General features: G+C 37.1%; 1 protein-coding gene across 1 annotated transcript in view; it reads right to left on the reverse strand.

The window, feature by feature from the left end:
- Nucleotides 1-1,119: 1,119 nt before the first annotated feature.
- LOC126262931 (protein madd-4-like) overlaps nucleotides 1,120-20,567 on the reverse strand; it is a 469,727-nt gene continuing 450,279 nt past the window's right edge. Inside the window, exons 24-25 of the mRNA XM_049959860.1 lie at nucleotides 19,214-19,284; nucleotides 1,120-1,825 (exon numbers count right to left, since the gene is read on the reverse strand). Coding sequence (XP_049815817.1) covers nucleotides 1,784-1,825; nucleotides 19,214-19,284 — 113 coding nt within the window. The 3' untranslated portion in view covers nucleotides 1,120-1,783. The remainder of the gene's footprint in view (nucleotides 1,826-19,213; nucleotides 19,285-20,567) is intronic.

Consider the following 20,567-nt stretch of genomic DNA (forward strand, 5'->3'; position numbering starts at 1 on the left):
CCCACCATGGTTTCCGGTCCTTAAACCGCTTGATTTGTACCTATGGGAGACTTTAAAAATGAAGTTTATCAACAGAAGCCAGCTACTCCCAGTGCTCTGAGAAACCATTGAAGTGTCCTGGGCAGCTAATACACTGGCAGTACTGACTGCCATAGTTCAGTCAACGGTTCAGTGGCATTGACAGTGTTTGGCAACCAATGAGGGTCACCTTCAACACACAAAATAACCTCCCCCCTCCCACCCACCCCACCCCCACCCCCGTGCAATAATTGTAACAATATGTTATTTTTTTCCATTAATGTTGACTATCAAAGAGTGTTTACATTCTTCTGATCCCCTCTGTATTTTCGTGCCACTAGAGGCACTGTGCTGTGCAATGATGATGTAATTACTCTGTGGCTAAATGTTGTACTTCCCTTGTTATAAATAGTTACCTAATTATAGGCTTGGAACTAGTTAATGCTGTGTGGATAATACTACTGACAGGTGGAATTTCTCAAATTGTATTCTCCATTGACAAGCTCTTCCTTCCTGTATAGTTGAATAAAGTTTGAGAATTGTTCCCATGTGAAAGTGTTGCCTTTTGTGTGTCAGATGCCCTGGTTGTAATATGCTCGATAACTGATCGGATAGCTTCTGATTCACAGCTAACTGACGTGGGAGTCAATTAACAAGTAACAACATTTCATGATAGATTAGGAATTGAGATCAGGTGAACCTTTGCATAGCTGACAAGAAATGTATCATGTAATACGTGATACAACATGAAAATTATTTTTAAAAAATTCATCACAGAAATGCATATAATCTTCATTTTGAAAAGTAGGGCACATAGTTTTAATGTGTTACAAATTTTCATGCTAGCAAATATTTAGGTAACAATAAAAGCATTTCACAGTAATAAACCTAGATTGTGCCAAACCAAAGTTCTCAATGTTCCTTCCTTGACAGTAAAAGTCGAACCTATGTCAGGATTGCTAGGAATGAAGACACATGAGTGGAAAGTTAAAGCTCTGAGTTGTTTTCTTGAAGTATGCTTAGATGACTAAACTGAAAGGACATAGGTAGGGTTGTACTACAGCAAAATATCTATAAAAAAATTCTATGAATTATGTCAAAGGAATGTATTTCAATAAATACAATATTTACAAGTATACTACAACTTATGCTACATTATTTACAAATAACAAATGGAATGTGTGCTTGTAGGAATACTGGTAACAACACCATCGTACTTTACGTGTACTTAAATATCTCATTACAGCAAGACAACAACTTTTAAAAAGAAATAAGTAATGTAGTAAGAGTATTAAACTAGCCCCAATCTTCACTAATAACAGGACCAAACATCTTGGAAAACTGAATTATAAATGTCTTAAAGTAAATAATCTCATAATTTTAGATAGAATTTGTAAGTATCCAATGGAAGTCTTTCTAGTTTGATAATGTGAACAAATATGAAAATGGCAGGACATAGTTATTTTTAATATTTTCAGTCTTCATGAAAATAGTACTCAAAGTTTTCACCCCCACTTAGGGTTTTGCGTGAAACATTCCACTCTGGTACTTAGTACCATGTCACCAAAAATATGTGAGGGTCAATAATATGTCATTTCTGACATATTAATATATAGATGTCTCTGAAACTCTTTGACTCTATTACCACACAGTGTCTTTAGTCCACACTGAGGCAATAATTCACAGTCACCAAACTAGGTTTTTTTCCGACAAGAGTGACAACACTGGTTCCAGTATTGGTGTATCCCACAAGCTTTCATTGTTTTCACGATTTGGCAGTACTTTGATTGATCTTTGCACCTCGACACTGAAAATAAACACAAACAAAATAATTTTCTTTTAATAATAGCTTCTTGGAAGAAAAGTATTTCTTTTTCAAAATGTTATTTAAAAACTTGAGAATATTTGGTATGGTTAATAGGATGGGAGAGGGGGAGCAAATAATACTCAGTGTGAACATTAGTTACTTCAAATTTTTTTACCTAGAATTCAGAAGCATTAGTACAATAAAGCAAACTTAGTAGTGGAAAACAATTGACATATGTGTGTCACTCAGGGATGGTCAGGAAAAGTGAAAGCGGATACAAGGTATTGAAAAGTTATATTTTATTATAGATAATCAGAGTGAACTGAAATGTAAACAAAGACTAAAAATAAGAAAATAATAGATATAAAATATGTATCATAGAGTACTTACAAATTTTAGCACTTTAATTGGTATTCTAGACTATTGAGCCACAGTTACATTGCCAAATAACAGTTCAGAGTATATATTTTTTGTATCAAGAATTTTACTGCTCTGGTGTTCCAAAAAACTTCCCCTAAACAGTAAATACTGAATTATAATTTTTTTTGTTCTATCTGCAAGATGTCTGTGAACGTTTTCTTTCATATAAATCTGTGTCACTCTTACATCAGAGGGACAGTATTAACAGACATTTGATAAGCCAAAGAACATGTTTTGACATATCTGTGATATGCAAGATGACAGTATATAAGACAGAAATGTGCAACTACTTCCAAACTGGAGCACGACTGAGTGTGTCATTGGGCATGGGATGAATTAGTAGCTGTTTGCAACCAGGCGCAAATTGCCCTGACTGCTGTCAAGTGACTGGAAGCTGCTGTGAACTGCTGTGTTGTGTGAGCTACAGAGACTAATGTACCACAGGTAGCTTGAGTACTACCCTCTCCTATGGATACTGTCTCCTCTCCAGGAAATACAGAACTTATCACTACTTGGCACCCTGACTGTGATTGGTGAGTCAGTTTTAGGTCTAGGAAGTGTATACAGGAGAGACAGGGACCTGGGAAACTCAAGATACATCTGTCCATAACCAACCAGTCTGGAGTGCTGTCTCCCACTGAAAGTGAAACTGAGCCATTGGGTCTCGTAAGAGGGTTAAACAAACACAAAAGAATACAGGTCTGTTAACCGTCGGCAGTCCAGACACAGAGAGTAAAGATACACAAGAGGGAAAACAGAAGTGATAAGAAGGATCACGTCATGTACTTGGTGTGTATGTCTAGGGAATTTTGCAGATGGGAGTGCACATTGGAACAAACAATGCCTGTCACCAATGCTCTGAGTAACGGCTTGGTTCATTTCAGTAAATGGCAGCAAAGATGGAGAAGATTAACCTCGCTCACAGATTTTCAATGGTGCTCACAATCTGCAACATTTGTCCCCAAAACTGATCATGGTCCTCTGTTTCTCAGTTGAGTAGAAAGCCTGAATCAGAGAGTTTGAAGATTCTGAAAGAAGCTAGGCTGCAACTTCCTGATGTTGCACCACAATGTTGAGAACTGTATGGTTCCCCTAAACGGGGCAGATGTGCACTAAATGTCAAGGGACTGTGTGTGTGGAGCGCATACAAGTTATTTTAATTAAAAAAAAAAAAGAAAAGAAAGATTAGATGGTTCTCCATCCAACACACATAACTACAACTATAGGAAACACCAAAATATTTGTGAAAGACCCAAAGAAATCCTCCCAACAGATGGGCCAATTAAATTCCCAGTAATCAACTACTGAAGCATTCATAACTAAGACACAGAGTCTGAAACAGTCTTAAAATGCAGTGAAGCTTGGTATAGGAAGTTGACTTAAGTCTGAAATTGACAGCAGTGAGATTTTAGGCATAGTCTAGGTGTATTGCAAAAGTATAAATTAATGGGAAATGAAGGTGGTGTATTTGATGGAATCATAAGAAACTGAAACCTACAAAGCTTGAAACTGAAGCTACATGCAAGACTGGGTAAGGCTCACTGTCGAGGGTGTGCATACTACAAACTCACAATTGGATCTGTCTATCGACCACCAGACTCACTCACAAGTGTAACTGAATACCTTAGTGAAAATATCAGTACTTATGTTTCCCAAGCATACTTTTATCGTCAGAGAGGACTTTAATCATCCAGGAAACAACTGAAGTAACTACAGTATTATAGGTGTTAGGTAAGACAACATTCCCTGTGTCATACCTGAAACAGGAACTACAAAACATTAACACTGAGCAGGAGCATGTAGAAGAACTGTGGTTCCAGTTTGAATGACAAAAAAAGGACCTAGTGGAATAGTTCATCTGAATTGTACAGTCACCGTCCATAAATCTGCAAGGAAACAGCAACTATTGCATATTAGCTGGCAAACAAATCATATAGTTTATAGATAGAGAGGTGGTGTATGAAAGACTGCCCCAGTTTAATTCTTGTAACACAGCAACTGACATTAATATCAGTAGCATTTGATAACAGCTGAAATTGTAGAAGTTGAACAAAGCTCCAGGGACCATGAAATCACTATCAAATTCTATACAGAATTTGTGGCTGAGTTATTCACTCTCTCAGTCATAACATACATTACATCCATCAAATAAAATCTTTAACCAGTAGTTGAAAGGAAACACTTGTCACCCTTTTCTACTAGAGTTGTAGCAGAAGTTATCCACAAAACCATCTTCCAATCTCTGCTCAAACACATTGAGGAATTTCGTCTGCCACCTCCATACCAGCAACATAGAATCTATAAATATTATGTGAAATACATACTGGGCTGTTTTCATGTGAGAGGCTGAAAGTCATCAACCAAAATAACCAGATGGATACAATATTTCTAAGCATTGGACTCATTAGCACACCAATGTTTACTAACAAAAGTGCGATCATGTCATGGTATCAAATAAAATTTGTCACTGAATTGGTGATTTCTGGTACAAAAGATGCTATATGTTATCTTGGAGAGAGTCATTGACAGAAGCAGGAGTAACTTCAAGTGTGCCATGGGAGAATGTATTGAGACTCTATTCATATTGTTTATTAATAACCTGGCAAACTGTATCAATGGTAATTGGCAGCTTTTTGCAGGTTATACAGTTATCTGTAATACAGTCCATCTGAAAAAAATCTGAGTAAATATTCAGGCAGATGGTGATAAGATTTTCAAGTGATGCAAAGACTGGTTGCTCACTTTAAATGTACAAAATGTAAAATTGTGCATTTTACATAATGCAGAAAACTAGTATTCCATGACTAACACCAACAAGGATGCACAGTTGGAATCAAACTCATACAAGCACCTGGTTATAACAGTCTGTGTGGATATGCAGTGGAGATCACATAGGCTGAAACCTAGGTAAAGCAGGTACCAGGCTTTAGAGCATTGGTAGGATATTTGGAAAACATAGTAAATTCGCAAAGAATACTGCTTACAAAACCATGTGCAACTTTAGAATATGGCTCAAGTCGGTAGTATTCGTATCAGATAAGACAAAAAGAAGATATTAAAGGGCAGCACAAAAGGCCACAGGTTTGTCTACCCCTTGCAGAGCATCATGGAAATGCTGAAACCCAAAGTGAATGAAACTTCAATAGGGGCATCAAGTGAAAGAACCAGAATTAGGCAAAGAATCAAGTAATATACATTGCCCCCCTGCATATCACTCCCACAGTGATCACAAAGAAAAGACTAGGCTAATTACAGTGTGCATACACAGCCATTCAAGCAGTAACTCTTCCAGCACTTCATATGTGAATGAAAAAGGGAGAAAGCCTAATGTGTGGTACAGGATCTAGTGACAAAACTTACTGTGAACAGTCAATTGCCACTATGTAGCATAAATTTCATACACACTTCAATATTCCCACCCAAAGTCTTAGTCTTGACTGTAAATTAATTATTTCATGGTTGGACACATGGAGGGCTACTATAAATGTGTGAAGGAGCATAAGAGGGCTACCACAGCCCATAAAACTATCACAAAACGTCACAGCTGTAAGACTGTTTATTCTGTGATATCCTCAGTGTCAGCATGCAAGCATGCTGTAAGTCTTCTGCTTTCTGAGTGTTCTGTGAAGTGAAATCTTCATGATGACCTCCATTTCCATCCATAAAAGTTGGCTGTGGTGCAAAAAGTCTATGAATGCAATTTTGTTGCTCTGAGAAATACATGGGAAGAGCTGCTTGAAATTTGCTTAATGACTGGTTGGTGTTCTTTACTGATGAAGCACACTTTAATCTGCCAGTATACATAAACAAAACATGTGCTACTGGTGTGCTAGCAATCCTAGAGAACTTGGTTAGAGGCTGTTTCGTTCATAATGTATGTCTGCTTGGTCTAGTAGAGATAGTTTGTTCTTTACCATTTTACAGAAAATAAGTGTACAGTAGCTGAATTCTCTTATCCAGTGTAGCATCTTGTGAATTTATTTATGAGAAGGCTATGTATAAACTCCATTGTTTACACGGATCATTGCACATTCAACATTATGTTCAACAGAGTCAACCAGAACTTCAGAATCTTAATTTCTCTCTATATATACAAGACTCATCATCACCCAGCCCACACAACTAAAGACAGAAATTTGAAATTTGGAGACTTACACTAATCATCATTTAAGAAAGGATTTTTTGAAATTCCACCCCTAAGGGCGTGAAATAGGGGATGAAAGGTATTTTGAAAATATTACACTATTAAGGAAATTTTGACGTGAGAACCACAAAAATAGGTAATTGGTTTTACACTGTTTGCATAGTGTGTGGACTTACTCATGAGCAAGGGGTGTAACAATGTAAAACTTTGATTGAAGAAAAACAAAACAAGAAAATTAAGCAGACCATACACTCTACACAAGCAAAGCACACATACACTAAAAAAATTATAAAAAATATATAAAAAGAATAAAAACAGGCTCACCACAAAGGAATTATCCAAATGGGAATTAGTGTACATGTTCAGATAAACAAGTGATTACAGTTTCAGAAAAACTGGACGATTTATTCAAGAGAAAGAGCTCCACAAGTCAATAATGCATTGGTCCACCTCTGGCCCTCATGTAAGCTGTTATTCAGCTTGTTATTGATTGATAAGAGTTGTTGGATTTCCTCATGAGGGATATCGTGCCAAATTCTGCCCAACTGGTACATTAGATCATCAAAATCCTGAGCTGGTTGGAGGTCCCTGCCCATAATGCTCCATACATTCTCAATTGGGGTGAGATCTGGCAATCTTGCTGGCCAAGGTAGGTATTGGCAAGCACAAAGATAAGCAGTAAAAAGTCTCACCATATGCAGGCTGAATTGTCTTGCTAAAATGTAAGCCCAGGATGGCTTGCCATAAGGGCAACAAAACAGGGCATAGAATATCATCATCGTACTGCTGCACTGAAAAGGTGCTGTGGATGGAAACCAAAGGGATTCTGCTATAAAATTAAGTGGCATCCTGGATCATTACTCCTGGCTGTCAGGCCATACGGCTGGTGACAGTCAGGTTGTTATCCCACCACTGTCCGATGCATCTTCAGATACATCTTTGCTGTTCATCAGAGCTCAGTTCAAAGTGGGACTCATCACTGAAGACAATTATACTCTAGTTACTGAGAGTCCAGGCCCCGATGACCAGTGAATATGTGTCCCACTTGGATATATCCTTCATGGTGCATTATTTTTCTTGTTTGTTTGTTTGTTTGTGTGTGTGTGTGTGTGTGTGTGTGTGTGTGTGTGTGTGTGTGTGTGTAAAAAACAGGTGTCTCCTAAGACTCATCAGGCACACTTTATTTGATGTTTTGGCAGATATTTGCACTGTCCTTTTAGCTATATATAGCTGGAGTCAGCCCAAATAAATATTGCTCTTCACATCTTACATTCAAGGGCCATAATCATGGCAAAGAATCAATCTGTTTCACGTTACAAATTATTTATAAAGTGGAATTACACATGCCCATTCAATAGAGCAGCCCCAAATTAGTCTAGTGTGTTATCTGATGTAGCAGTATGTATTAACAGGGACAGTAAAACACCAGAATAAACAGTCCTCCAGCAGCAACTCATGTGCAACCGTGCCCTGTGCTGCCTGGTACTGCCATGTAGCAGTGCTTCTCAGTCACTTCTGGAGTATTCATTATTCTTTACGTTTTACTGTCCATGTTCATACATATTAATAAAACAAATTTAACACTAGGCTAATTTGGGACTGCTCCATTGAATGGACAAATAAAATTCTGCTTTAAAAATAATTTTGCTTGTAATAGAAAACAAACTGATGCTTTCCACTGACACTGAGTGTTGCATGAAACATGTGGTTAGCTATTTGTTTTTGACCAACTCCATCTACATACTGCAGAAATGAAACTGCAAATATCTGCCAAAAACCAATGGAAAATGCACCTGACATCTCTTAGGAGAGACACCCTGTGTATATTTTTGTTGGCCTTCCAATCAGCAGTTTTTGTTGCCACACACTATGCAATGTTAAGTAACCTCTGTCATGCAATTCATACCAATTTGCAGAATATGTGTATAACTGTGGATAAGCTGCCAGAGACAAGCAGGTGCAACAGACTAATTTCATTTGGCACAGGAGCAAAAAATTCATCTGCCACATGAAATGACACTGTTCAATACTCTGGTTTCTTTGCATTATTTTGTTGTGTTTTTGACATTTCACCCTTATTCACCTGCATTTATATTTTTGCATTCTCTTACTTCAATTCTATGACAGATCTGTTTTTATGCAAATTTTATTTTATTGTTAATAAAATGGCGGAATTTTAAGGAATGAGATAGGATACACAAAATCTTCCTTATGTTTTGATTCATTTGCTAGGCATTCTATTTTAGGGGGTTTCTTTTTACTCACTGTTTCTTTCATATGAATGTATAAGTAGTGAATGATCTGTGTGATACTTTATCCATTCTTAAAATATTACAAATGTGAACCAATTCTGAAGTTCTAAACCTATCGTCCACTCCATCTCCCAATTCCTCATTGCTTAGTCCATGTGAGGAAATATTTCTTACCATCCTTGCCAGTCTAGGATATTATTCTAAAGTCTGGATGTTCTGTTACGGACATAGTATTCTTAGATAATCGCAGCTCAAACTCCTGTCAAACTCACATTTATCTTCTGTACCAGTGCATCTACTATGACTTATTGTAATCTGCAAAATCCTTCTAGTTACTTACTTTCAGAAATTCTTAACTATGAAAATAAATACATACTACAGTCACAGTTATGGCACTAATGTAAGTATAAGTTGTTTCTCTACAGCACTGGTGGCACACTTCACAATTAGCCCTAAAACGGTATTTTAATTTTATTAGAGAACAAAAAATTTATACAAGTCTTTTATTTTGTTCTAGGCATTTGTAAAATGTCCTTTAATCATATTTCTCCAAAATGTTTTCTCAGTTCTGGAATCCTTTCAGTGAGGCTTTTACTGATAATAGCCATCATTTGCCATTAATTTGAGCATGTGAGTGATTAATTCTTTCCAGTCTTCTAGATTGTCATGCAATAACTGTTTTAACTTCTCCAGATGCTGCAAATTGTATACATTATTTTCAGCATAGTGACTAGAACTGATAACATCAATGGGGTTTCATCTCAGTTTTAACGTAGCTGGTTGTCAGTATCCACTAGAATTCATACTGCTGTGAGAGAAAGTGCTAATCTTGCTTTATACAGGGTGTTACAAAAAGGTACAGCCAAACTTTCAGGAAACATTCCTCACACACAAATAAAGAAAAGATGTTATGTGGACATGTGTCCGGAAACGCTTAATTTCCATGTTAGAGCTCATTTTAGTTTCTTCCACCTACGCTCAATGGAGCACGTTATCATGATTTCATACGGGATACTCTACCTGTGCTGCTAGAACATGTGCCTTTACAAGTACGACACAACATGTGGTTCATGCACAATGGAGCTCCTGCTCATTTCAGTCGAAGTGTTCGTACGCTTCTCAACAACAGAGTCGGTGACCGATGGATTGGTAGAGGCGGACCAATTCCATGGCCTCCACGCTCTCCTGACCTCAACCCTCTTGACTTTCATTTATGGGGGCATTTGAAAGCTCTTGTCTACGCAACCCCGGTACCAAATGTAGAGACTCTTCGTGCTCGTATTGTGGACGGCTGTGATACAATACGCCATTCTCCAGGGCTGCATCAGCGCATCAGGGATTCCATGCGACGGAGGTTGGATGCATGTATCCTCGCTAACGGAGGACATTTTGAACATTTCCAGTAACAAAGTCTTTGAAGTCACGCTGGTACGTTCTGTTGCTGTGTGTTTCCATTCCATGATTAATGTGATTTGAAGAGAAGTAATAAAATGAGCTCTAACATGGAAAGTAAGCATTTCCGGACACATGTCCACATAACATATTTTCTTTCTTTGTGTGTGAGGAATGTTTCCTGAAAGTTTGGCCGTACCTTTTTGTAACACCCTGTATATGTATGTGGAGTACATTTGCTTGGTGTGCACCAAAGGGTCATATAATTCTACTACACACTGTGCTAAAAATTTTACAGCAGGTGTGGAATTGATGTTAGAGATTTAAGAACTAAATGAAATAGTGTAGGCATTGAGTAACAGACAGGCACACTGGAATTGACAGTTGTATACTTGTTAGCTATCAGACAAAGTCCTTCTTCAGATGGGAGGAGGAGGGATAGCAGGGTAGGATAGGATGCTGTAGTACTGCCTGTGGTAGTGGGCAGGGACGTTGTGGGGACAGGAAGATGGGCTGCTAGAGGCAATATCAGATGGATGTGCTGTTGTTTTTATTCAATTCCAGATTTTCCATTGTTTGTTAGAGGTTTAGTCTATCCATTCATTTTTACATCATCCGACTCTTCTCCATTTTTATACAATTTTATGTACACAGCCTAAAGAAAAGCAAGTTCTCATTATCATAACTGTTTTCCACCTGGCCTGCCTTAGAAAACATATCATCAATAATAACAATAGTGAATTTCTAATTTCATCCTTCATTTTTAGAAAAGTTAAAGAGCACAAAATCTAGCTTCTATATGTGCTGCAGAATGACTGGCGCACACAGTCCGCTGTAGTGCCAGAACACCCACGTCAGATCCGGCACCTGTTTACTGCAATCTACATGTATACCCTCCTAATTGCTGTGGAGTGTTGTACCACATGTTAGGCCTCCTTCTCGGTCCATTAGTGCATAGAGTATGAGATAAATGATTGTTTAAATGTCTCTGTGCGTACTGTAATAGACTAAACCTGTCTTCAGGGTACCTGTAAGGGCAATGTGTAGAGGTCTGAAATATATTCCTAGATTCCTCACTTAATATGGTTTCTTGAAACTTTGGAAGTAGGCTTTTGCAAGATAGTTAGCATCTATATTCAAGCATCTGCTAATTGAGGTTTCCCAGCATCCCTGTGACTCTCTACCAAGGGTCAAATAAACCTCTGAATATTGCTTCCAATATAGTGTTCATAACAGAACATTTAAATGTTGCTAGTATAACCAGATAAAAGTGATTACAATTTATAAGGCACCTCTCTATTCTGATCCACATATACATCTACAGCAGCTCTTTGGTTTCATTTTCAATTTCATCCAATATGTCATACATAATTTCTGTTTTCAAACCAATATATATATATGTTATCAGAAAGATGAAGTTGCAAGTACAGAACACAATTTATGGATACCCAGTCTTTCAAGACACAAACCTTTCATATTAGTAAAACATGAATCTAAAAGAAAGAAGAAAATACTAAGGAAGATATATTGTAGATCATCAGAAATAAGTTTTCTTTCCAGTTACTTACAAGTTAACATTGAATAGTTTGGCACACTGTGGTAATGGACATATTTATAATCAAAAATGTTACCATTTTTAGCAAGAACTATATTAGTGTCATGCAGTAAAGGGAAAATGCATTAAAACATAACATTATAATTATTAAGAAAGCATACCAGAATATACCTTCATACTAAATGCAATTAAAGATCACTCTGCAACAGTTCTGAATGTACCAAAACTCAGAGACTTTTAAGGTCTATCAAAATATTAAGATCTGAAATATGCTGTTTTGGAAGCAGAGAAAAAAACTGTATAGCTAAAAGAAATGGCGAATAATACAGGTGTTACATATTTTAAATAATGAAAGTGTAACATCCTGGATTAAATATGGTGTCATTTGATTTTGAAATAGAAGACAAAACACTATCCTTCTTGTGGCCATACTAGAAAATGCCAAGCACTACTTCCTACATAGTACTGCTTTGTGCACTGGGAGATGTGGCATCATTGTAGCAATACCATAATACTGAACAGTAAATAAGTACGAATAAGAAAAACCATGGCAGTTGTAACATCTCAGGAGGTCCATTCATAAATATCATTCTTAGTGATAAATCAATCTATTTTGATTTACTCTGCGAAATTATGATTACATGAAAACTAGAGAGGATTGCTTACATCCTACTACAGTAAATCTTAGAGAAGTGACTTGCACTGTATGTGGCATTCGTCTACATGTAGACACACACAATACAAGCACCTGATTACCTCCTAACAACGTTATCAAAAATTTGTAGCTAATTGAAACTATAAGAAGACTAGTGAGGGCTTTATGTTCTAAGACTGATCGTTAGCATTCATATGTGATCCTGGTGCACCAGCCACGATTTCATGACTGACCAACAACATAGTAAAATTGTTGGAAAACAAGATACCATTGAACTGGAAAGAATGATAACATGCTCTTCATGCAAAACAGACAAATAAAAATAAATCAAAATTGCCAAGACAGCTTCATACATTTTCATGCCATAAATTGTCCACCATACTAGATTTCTTTAATAACCAGTGCTGAGAGGTGTATAATCATGCACAAACACTTATGTACACAACATAAGCAATAAATATTGACAACTGTGCAATCAATTACAGGTAACTGGGCCAGTACTGATTTCAAATGACAAATTACTTTATGTTATAATTGTTTCAAAATTATTTTTCTCAGTAAAACTTGTATATTAATACTATTAAAAAAAACACAAAGAGAAAGAAGGAAGGACAATACTTACCATCAGGAGGCACACCTCCCTGCAGTTTTGATCGAAACACTTACAACACAACACTTCTAACTTCTGGAACAATAGGTTTCTTCTTTCATTTAAAACGTTTTGCTGTTATCAGTAATTCATTCATTGTATCAAATGCACAGTATTTAATGTTGTTCTGTTTTAAATCAAGATTTTTTTCCACTTATTTTTGTTAGTGATACAAAGGGTGTCTCAGCCAACAAAGAGAAAAAATTAAAAAAGGATAAAAGAATAATTTTTTATCTAGCAGTTGTATGTTTTATTTTACTCTCACTTCTTTAAAATTTTTCTTTATAGGTTCAATCTCATGAAGGGCTTATCTGATTATAGAAATATCCTTGATACTTCAACTTACTTTTCCAAGCCAATGTTTACCAATTGTAGTAATCGCCTACTCAGGGTCTAGGTCTATCGGACTAGATTGCAAACATGCACATTATAGAAGTATTTAGTTCACTTTCAAATGTACTGAAATGTTAAATACAGAAGTTATACAAGATAACTCAAGAGAATAATCCAATATTCTGGGAGGTGACAGAAATGGCCACTTGAGCAACAAATGTTTTATTCTGAGTGGTTTCCAAGACAGAACACATTTATGTACATTGTTCTACGTATATATGCAAAATACAGTTTCTTACATTCTGTTTATTTATGTTTAAGTGGGTTAGTATAACAATTAGAGGCCATTCTATTTTATCACTAAGGAATGCAGTATACTTCTACCATCATGGAGTGTCTCCACCATGCACCATAAAGGTGAGACAGCATCTCAAAATGTTTTCCCTAGCCAGTGGATTAGTCATGGTATTACCATTGCCTAACAAACCTCCAGGCCAGACAACATTATATTTTTGGTTATGGTGTTGAATGGAGACAGAAGCACACAGAGGAATGATAGCTATATGAGATGAACTGCTAGATCACTTAATAGACAGTGTTGACCACTTTAAGAGAGTGAACACTGACTTTTTGAATGTTGGTTGTAAACGTTATGAAATTGATAGTTAACATTTGTCAGTTTACTTCTACTGCCAGAAGTGTATGATGGCTGTAAAAAAAGTGACTTTTCAAATTGCATGTGCAACATACATTTGATTATTGATCTTTTTTTTGTTACATTGGTACACATGTCCCGAACATTATGTTCACGGTTTCAAGTGTGCGGCATACTTTGTTTGTTTTTGACAAATAGAAAGGTTAGACATGTTTTAGTGTGCTCAGCAATTTTTGATTATTATAAAAAATGGGGCAAAGAATTTGCTTCAAATTTTGTGTGAAAAATGGAATTAAATACTTTAAAACACTTGAAATGGTGACAGTGGCAACAGTGAGTCCGCTCTAACAAAAAAAAAAAAGTTTACAAGTGGTACAATCTCTTCCAAGATGGCCAAGAAGATGCCAATGACAAACCTTGCTCTGGATTCCCCAGCACATCAACATTAGCATCAGCACCAGCTGTGAAGAAAATTGTTTTAGAAAATTGTCAAATTACTGTACGAGAAGTTGCTGAGGATATTGGCATCTCATTTGCATCGTGTCATGCAATTTTTTCGCATGTTTGGGCATGAGATGTGTGTCAGCAAAGTTTGTTCCAAACTTCTCAATTTTGAACAGGGGAACCTTTGCATTAGCATCACCCAGGAGCTCTTGAATGATGTCAAAGATGATCCTGATTTGCTCAAAAGGGTTATAACTGGTGACAAAACATGGGTTTACAGTTATGACATCAAAACCAACGCCCAATCGTCCCAAAGGAAGCATCCTGGAGAGCCAAGACCAAAAAAGGCATGCCAAGTTCGATCAAATGTCAAAGTTTTGCTCACTGGTTTTCTTTTTCATTTACTGTGGTGTAGTGCATCATGAATTTTTGCCTCAAGGTCATATGGCCAATAAGGAGTATTACCTTGACATTGTGTGCCATTTCTGTGAAGCAACACACAAAAAACATATGGAATTGTGGAGAAACAATTAATGGCTTTTGCATCACAACAATGCATCTGCTAGTTCATTGTTGCTTGCAAGAGATTTTTTGGCCAAAAACAACATGGCACTCATGGCTCAGCCACCATATTCACCAGATTTGGCCTGCTGCAACTCTTTCCTGTTCCCAAAATTGAAGATACCTAAGAAAGGATGAAGATTTGAGGAAATAAAAACTGAGTCGCTGGAAGTACTCAAGGCTGTACGAAAAAGGGCTTACGAGAAGTGCTTGGAGGATTGGAAGAAGCATTGGCACAAGTGTATTGTATCTGAGGGGATTACTTTGAAGGGGACAACATGAATATTGATGAATAAATAAATATTTTTTTATATAAATATAAAGTGGCCTTACTTTTTGAACACACCTCGTGTTGCAAACTGCTGCAAATGTGTTATCAGCCATTGTAAATGGGCACGCTGGCAAGTAAATAATAGAGCACGTGTGATATCTGATCCTGAGAGCCTGTCGAGTGAAATACATCATTTGAAGACAGTGTTCCGACAAAACGGTTATTCTGAGAGACAGATACGTAATGCATTCAGGCCCAGGCAAGTTAAATCTATGGAGCAGAATGAAGATACAAGACACCCACCACTTTGGCCTTTTTGCCTTATTTTGGTGCCATGTCATCCAGAATCGGAAGAGGTCAATGTGGGGCAGTGTATATAGGCCAGACATGCTGCACAATACAAGAAAGCTGTGATGAACATCAGCGGCATGCACGCCTCCGTCAACCGGAAAAGTCGCCAATTGCAGAACACCATCTGAATACAGGACATTGCGTGATTTATGAAAAGACGAAAGTTTTATCCCCAGAATCATTTTTCTGGGACTGCAACATTAAGGAAGCAATACATATCTGTACAGCCAATAATCTCATCAGATGGGATGTGGGATTTCAACTGAGCACAGCCTGGAACCCTGCATTGGTTGCTATTAAATCACGATGTGAAAATCAAGATTCTTTGATAACAAACCCGTCATAACATTGGTCTAGCATGGCCATTGGTGAGTAATATTTGGCCACACTGTTGGCAAATGCAGCACACAGTGCATGCGTGGGAGAGCTGCTCTGCGATTTTCGGCAGAGAGAATTGGAATATGGCACACTCTATCTGCAAATCATTGTGTATGCGCAATTTCCATGTCTGTGCTTTCTTTGCGCATGTGTTCTAGAAACAGTCCATCAACGTGCAGATACCGTCAGTTGTACCTAGCCACCATCAAAGTTGAACTACCTGAAGATGTCGGACAGTTGCTCTGAGGAAATATTGTGGAATTTGCACAGCGTGATCCAACAGCAAAATATTTATAACATATTCAACAGGAAAGCTTGAAGAGTCACAAGTAAATAATAATCTGTCACATAAAGAATATCTAAAATTAAAAAATAAACAATGAAATAAAACCATTTAATAATTATGTAGATATTAACAAGTATTTATTTTTTCAGTTACTTGAAGTAAAGGGTATGACATTACCAACTTTTTTCTTCAATCAATAATTTCAGTTACATACCAGTTGTGTATATTTCCTTTTTGGAAACCAAACATTACGTATTAGTTAACAAATTTACCACTAATGTGTACTACATGCAAATATTGTTTAAATATATACACACTACATACAGAATTTTAAATTTTGTTAGCACCTTGTTTCTCATTGTTGATTTTTTGTCATTCTGTCCTACCGTGATTCACTTCACTATAGACCCTGAGTGCAAGTCTCGCTTTTTCAGACCTCATAAATTTGACTTAAGTATTTTGATTCACATTAAACAATGTTTTTAAATATTTGTATAATGTTTTCTGTGATATTTCAGTTACCCATTTACAATTCTTAGTTTTCTCTATCAGATGACATGACTCCTGGGTTCCAAACTTTCAAATATTTGATGTCTGTACAGGAAAAATTTCTCCTTTTTTTCTTTTTGTTGTAATTATATTTTGAGTTACTATACACATCTCTCCTCACAATTTAACAATCTACAGAAATTGCATGTAATGCTGTAGTGAACAATATACAGGGTGAGGCAGCTAAGTCATAAAACCCCTTGTATCTCCCCAACTGTATCAGATACAAAGATGCTGTTTGTACAATGGATTGTAGGGACAGGGGCTACTTGAATACATCACATTTCATGTTTGTACTATTTTTTATTACAGAGATATGAGACCATCTTTAAAAAAAATGGAACCCTATGTTAAATTTTAGTGTAACATGATGGGCTTAAAAAGACGGTTTCAAATATGTGTATATCATAATATTTAGGCACATAGTTTTTGAGACACAGATACATTCCCATATAATATTCGTCCTTCAAAGTGGCTTTGTCCAATGTGACCTTTCCTGTTGACCACTTAGTAACTTAACAGGGAATGCGTTGTTTTCCTGCTTCTCGATAATGCCGCAAGGTGATGCATGAGGTAGCTGGAGAGAAGGGTATAAATGTGCTGCTGGAGTAATGAGACATCAAATTTCCGTCACAGTTTCTTGGAGCAGACATGTACACCAACGAAGAAAAGTTAGATATGCTTCTAGTGTATGGCGAAAGCAGAAGAAATGCTGTTTAGAGCAATAAAGCGATATGGTGAGCTGTATCCTGATCGTGAGCATCCTACACGCCAGCTTCTTGCACATATTTGCAAGAAACTACTTGAATCAGAATCATGGAATGCCATACAGAGGACAAGGCAGAAAATTGCAACTGGCGATGTACATGAAGAGGGAGCATAACGACCCTACTGTTTCATTGTGACCCTCGGAATGTGGTATAAGTCAGAGAAGTGTTCTACGCATATTGCATTGGCATGGATTTCACCCGTTTCACCTCTTATTACGTCAAGCACTCTCTGGTGTGGATTTTGAATGGCACCAGGAATTTTGTCGGTTTGCTCTGCAGCGCCTACAAGATGATCCAACGTTTCTTCAAGGGGGGGTTTTACTGATGAAGCGACTTGCACCAACTACGGTAATGAGAATTTGCATAATATGCATTACTGGTCAATAGAAAACCCTCAATGGCTTTGACAGGTACAGCATCAGCAACCATGGAGTGCTAACGTGTGTTGCAGCATCATCGGAAATGTACGTCATTCCGGGTATACTAAATGCCAATAACTATGCACAGTTCCTGCGAAACATTCTGCCCATTTTGCTGGAAGAGGTACCACTAACAATGCATCAGTGCATGTGATTCCAACATTATGGCTGTCCTTCTCACTCTTCCCGGGTGCGTTCAGAGCTGTTAAATGAAAAGTTCCCGGATTGTTAGATAGGGCAATGTGCTGAAGTGATGTGGCCAGCCCGGTCTCCTGATCTGACCCCTCTTGATTTTTTTCTGTGGGAAGCAATCAAACATAAAATGTATGTTCAAATACCAACCATGCCAAATGATATGAAGGAACGTATCATCGAAGTGTGTGCTGATATTTCACATGACACCCTCACAGCCGTTCACAAATCATTCGAACGGCGACTACAAATGTGCATTGCAGCAGAGGGGAAGCATTTTGAGCACATGCTTCAGTAAAGTTTTGTATCATGGACAGTATGTGTTTTGCTCTTTGTGTATATTTGCTTCGTATTGTGATCAATAGTAAATATTTTCAAATAAAAAACAAATACATACGAAATAATTCTGACCAACAAGAGCCTCCTCATTTACACTTGTATTTCTGTTACTTAAAATGTATTAACATCTTGAAGTATTTTAATACTGTATGTTGTCTGCTGTTTTGGTATCACAGTTGTCAAATAACTGAATAATATTTGCGCAACATCATCTGTTAATTTTTGCGCAAAATATCGCACTATGTATTACTATTGTCAGGTAAATGGGCGTGTTCGGGTAAGGAAGGACTAGCCATTTTTACCATGTACTGTACACAACAGGAAAGGTCACATTGGACAACGCCGCTTTGCAGGATGAACATAATACGAGAACATATCTGTGTCTCAAAAACTAATCACCTCAATATTATGATATACACATACTTGAAACTGTCTTTATAAGCACATCATGTTACACTAAAATTTAACATAGGGTTCCATTTAAAAAAAAAAAAAAAAAAAAAAAAAAAAAAAAAAAAAAAAAAAAAAAAAGATGGCCTCACATCAGTGTAATAAAAAATAGCACAAACATATCACAATAAAAAGTGTAATGCTTACAGCATGTTACATTCTACACATCAGTGTGGGGAGAAAGCAATGTGGTGGCATCCCTATTGACACATTTTAACTGAGACACTTTATTAAATATATTTTTATTCATACCGGTTGACATTAAACATATATTTGATGTTTACAATTTACAACTTTTTCTTGACATTCTTTGGAGCACACACCTTCATGAGTTTTACTTTCCTCGAAGGTAGGGGACTGCGAAGTATCAACATTGCCACCTTGCATTTCCTCTCTGAAAATCAATTTTCCACCATCAACATTTATGCACTTTTCAAAACTTATATGATGCTCTTCATTACTTCTAAAATTGTACTAACTCTTGATACTACTTGTTCATAGTTTCCTTCCCATACTGACATGATTTTTGTTTCTTATGTGCTGTAACAGTAAATGTTTACTTCTTGAAGGAGCTTACTATGACAGTTTTCTTCATGGAATATCAAACTTGCTAAAATTTCTTATCATTCTAACAAGTCATTATATGATTCATAAAGTTTTATTGATACTATCATGAAAGGGAACATTTTGTGAGTTAGAATGAGCCATGTATGTACTGACACAGAGAAGGAGCCACCATACCTTAATTCTAATGCAATTTCCAAACCATTACCCACACCTGAATGTTCCTACTTCTGCAGTTGTTCTCAGTGTATAATCTTCTACATGCACCCAACTCATTACCACTTGCTCCAACCCCCATCACTAACAAACAGCAAAGTCAGAGCATCTTGCGAAACTGTCCATGTTGTTTATCAACTAACATATCCGCACAGTGTTCACATAGCAATGACCACAACTGAACTGGTGGAGCATGTTAGTCTTGGAGGTACCCAGTACCCAGGAGCTGAACATTCTCTACAACATGTCTCAAGAAAATGGTTCAAATGGCTCTGAGCACTATGGGACTTAACTGCTGTGGTCATCAGTCCCCTATAACTTAGAACTACTTAAACCTAACTAACCTAAGGACATCACACACAACCATGCCCGAGGCAGGATTCAAACCGCGACCGTAGCGGTCACATGGTTCCAGACTGAAGCGCCTTTAACCGCACGGCCACACCGGCCGGCATGTCTCAAGATACCTGTGTGCCACTACACTACATGGATTATTTGGATCATCCCACTCCATAATAACTTGCCTTAACATCAGAAATTGAACCCCAAGTTATCCTCACACTTGGACACCTTCCTGGGCTTAAAATCCATCAACTTCTCTTTTTTATTATTATTGTATTATATTTATAATTTTTATTGTGTCTTAAACCATTTTTAGTGCTTTTTAGTTTTCCATCTTCACTTCATTACACCCACCCCCTCCTCCACTCTTTTATGATTTTCTCCAATCCTTTTCCTCCTAGTTCTTTAATTTCTTTTCCTTTTTATCTCACACTATTCTCACTGAGTCTGAACAGAAGTTGACACAGTATTAAGCAATCTACTATCTTTGATCTCCTGCTCTCTCTCTCTCTCTCTCTCTCTCTCTCTCTCTCTCTCTCTCTCTCTCGCTTGTTG

Source organism: Schistocerca nitens, chromosome 6 (assembly GCF_023898315.1).
Source record: "Schistocerca nitens isolate TAMUIC-IGC-003100 chromosome 6, iqSchNite1.1, whole genome shotgun sequence".
Lineage (NCBI taxonomy): Eukaryota > Metazoa > Arthropoda > Insecta > Orthoptera > Acrididae > Schistocerca > Schistocerca nitens.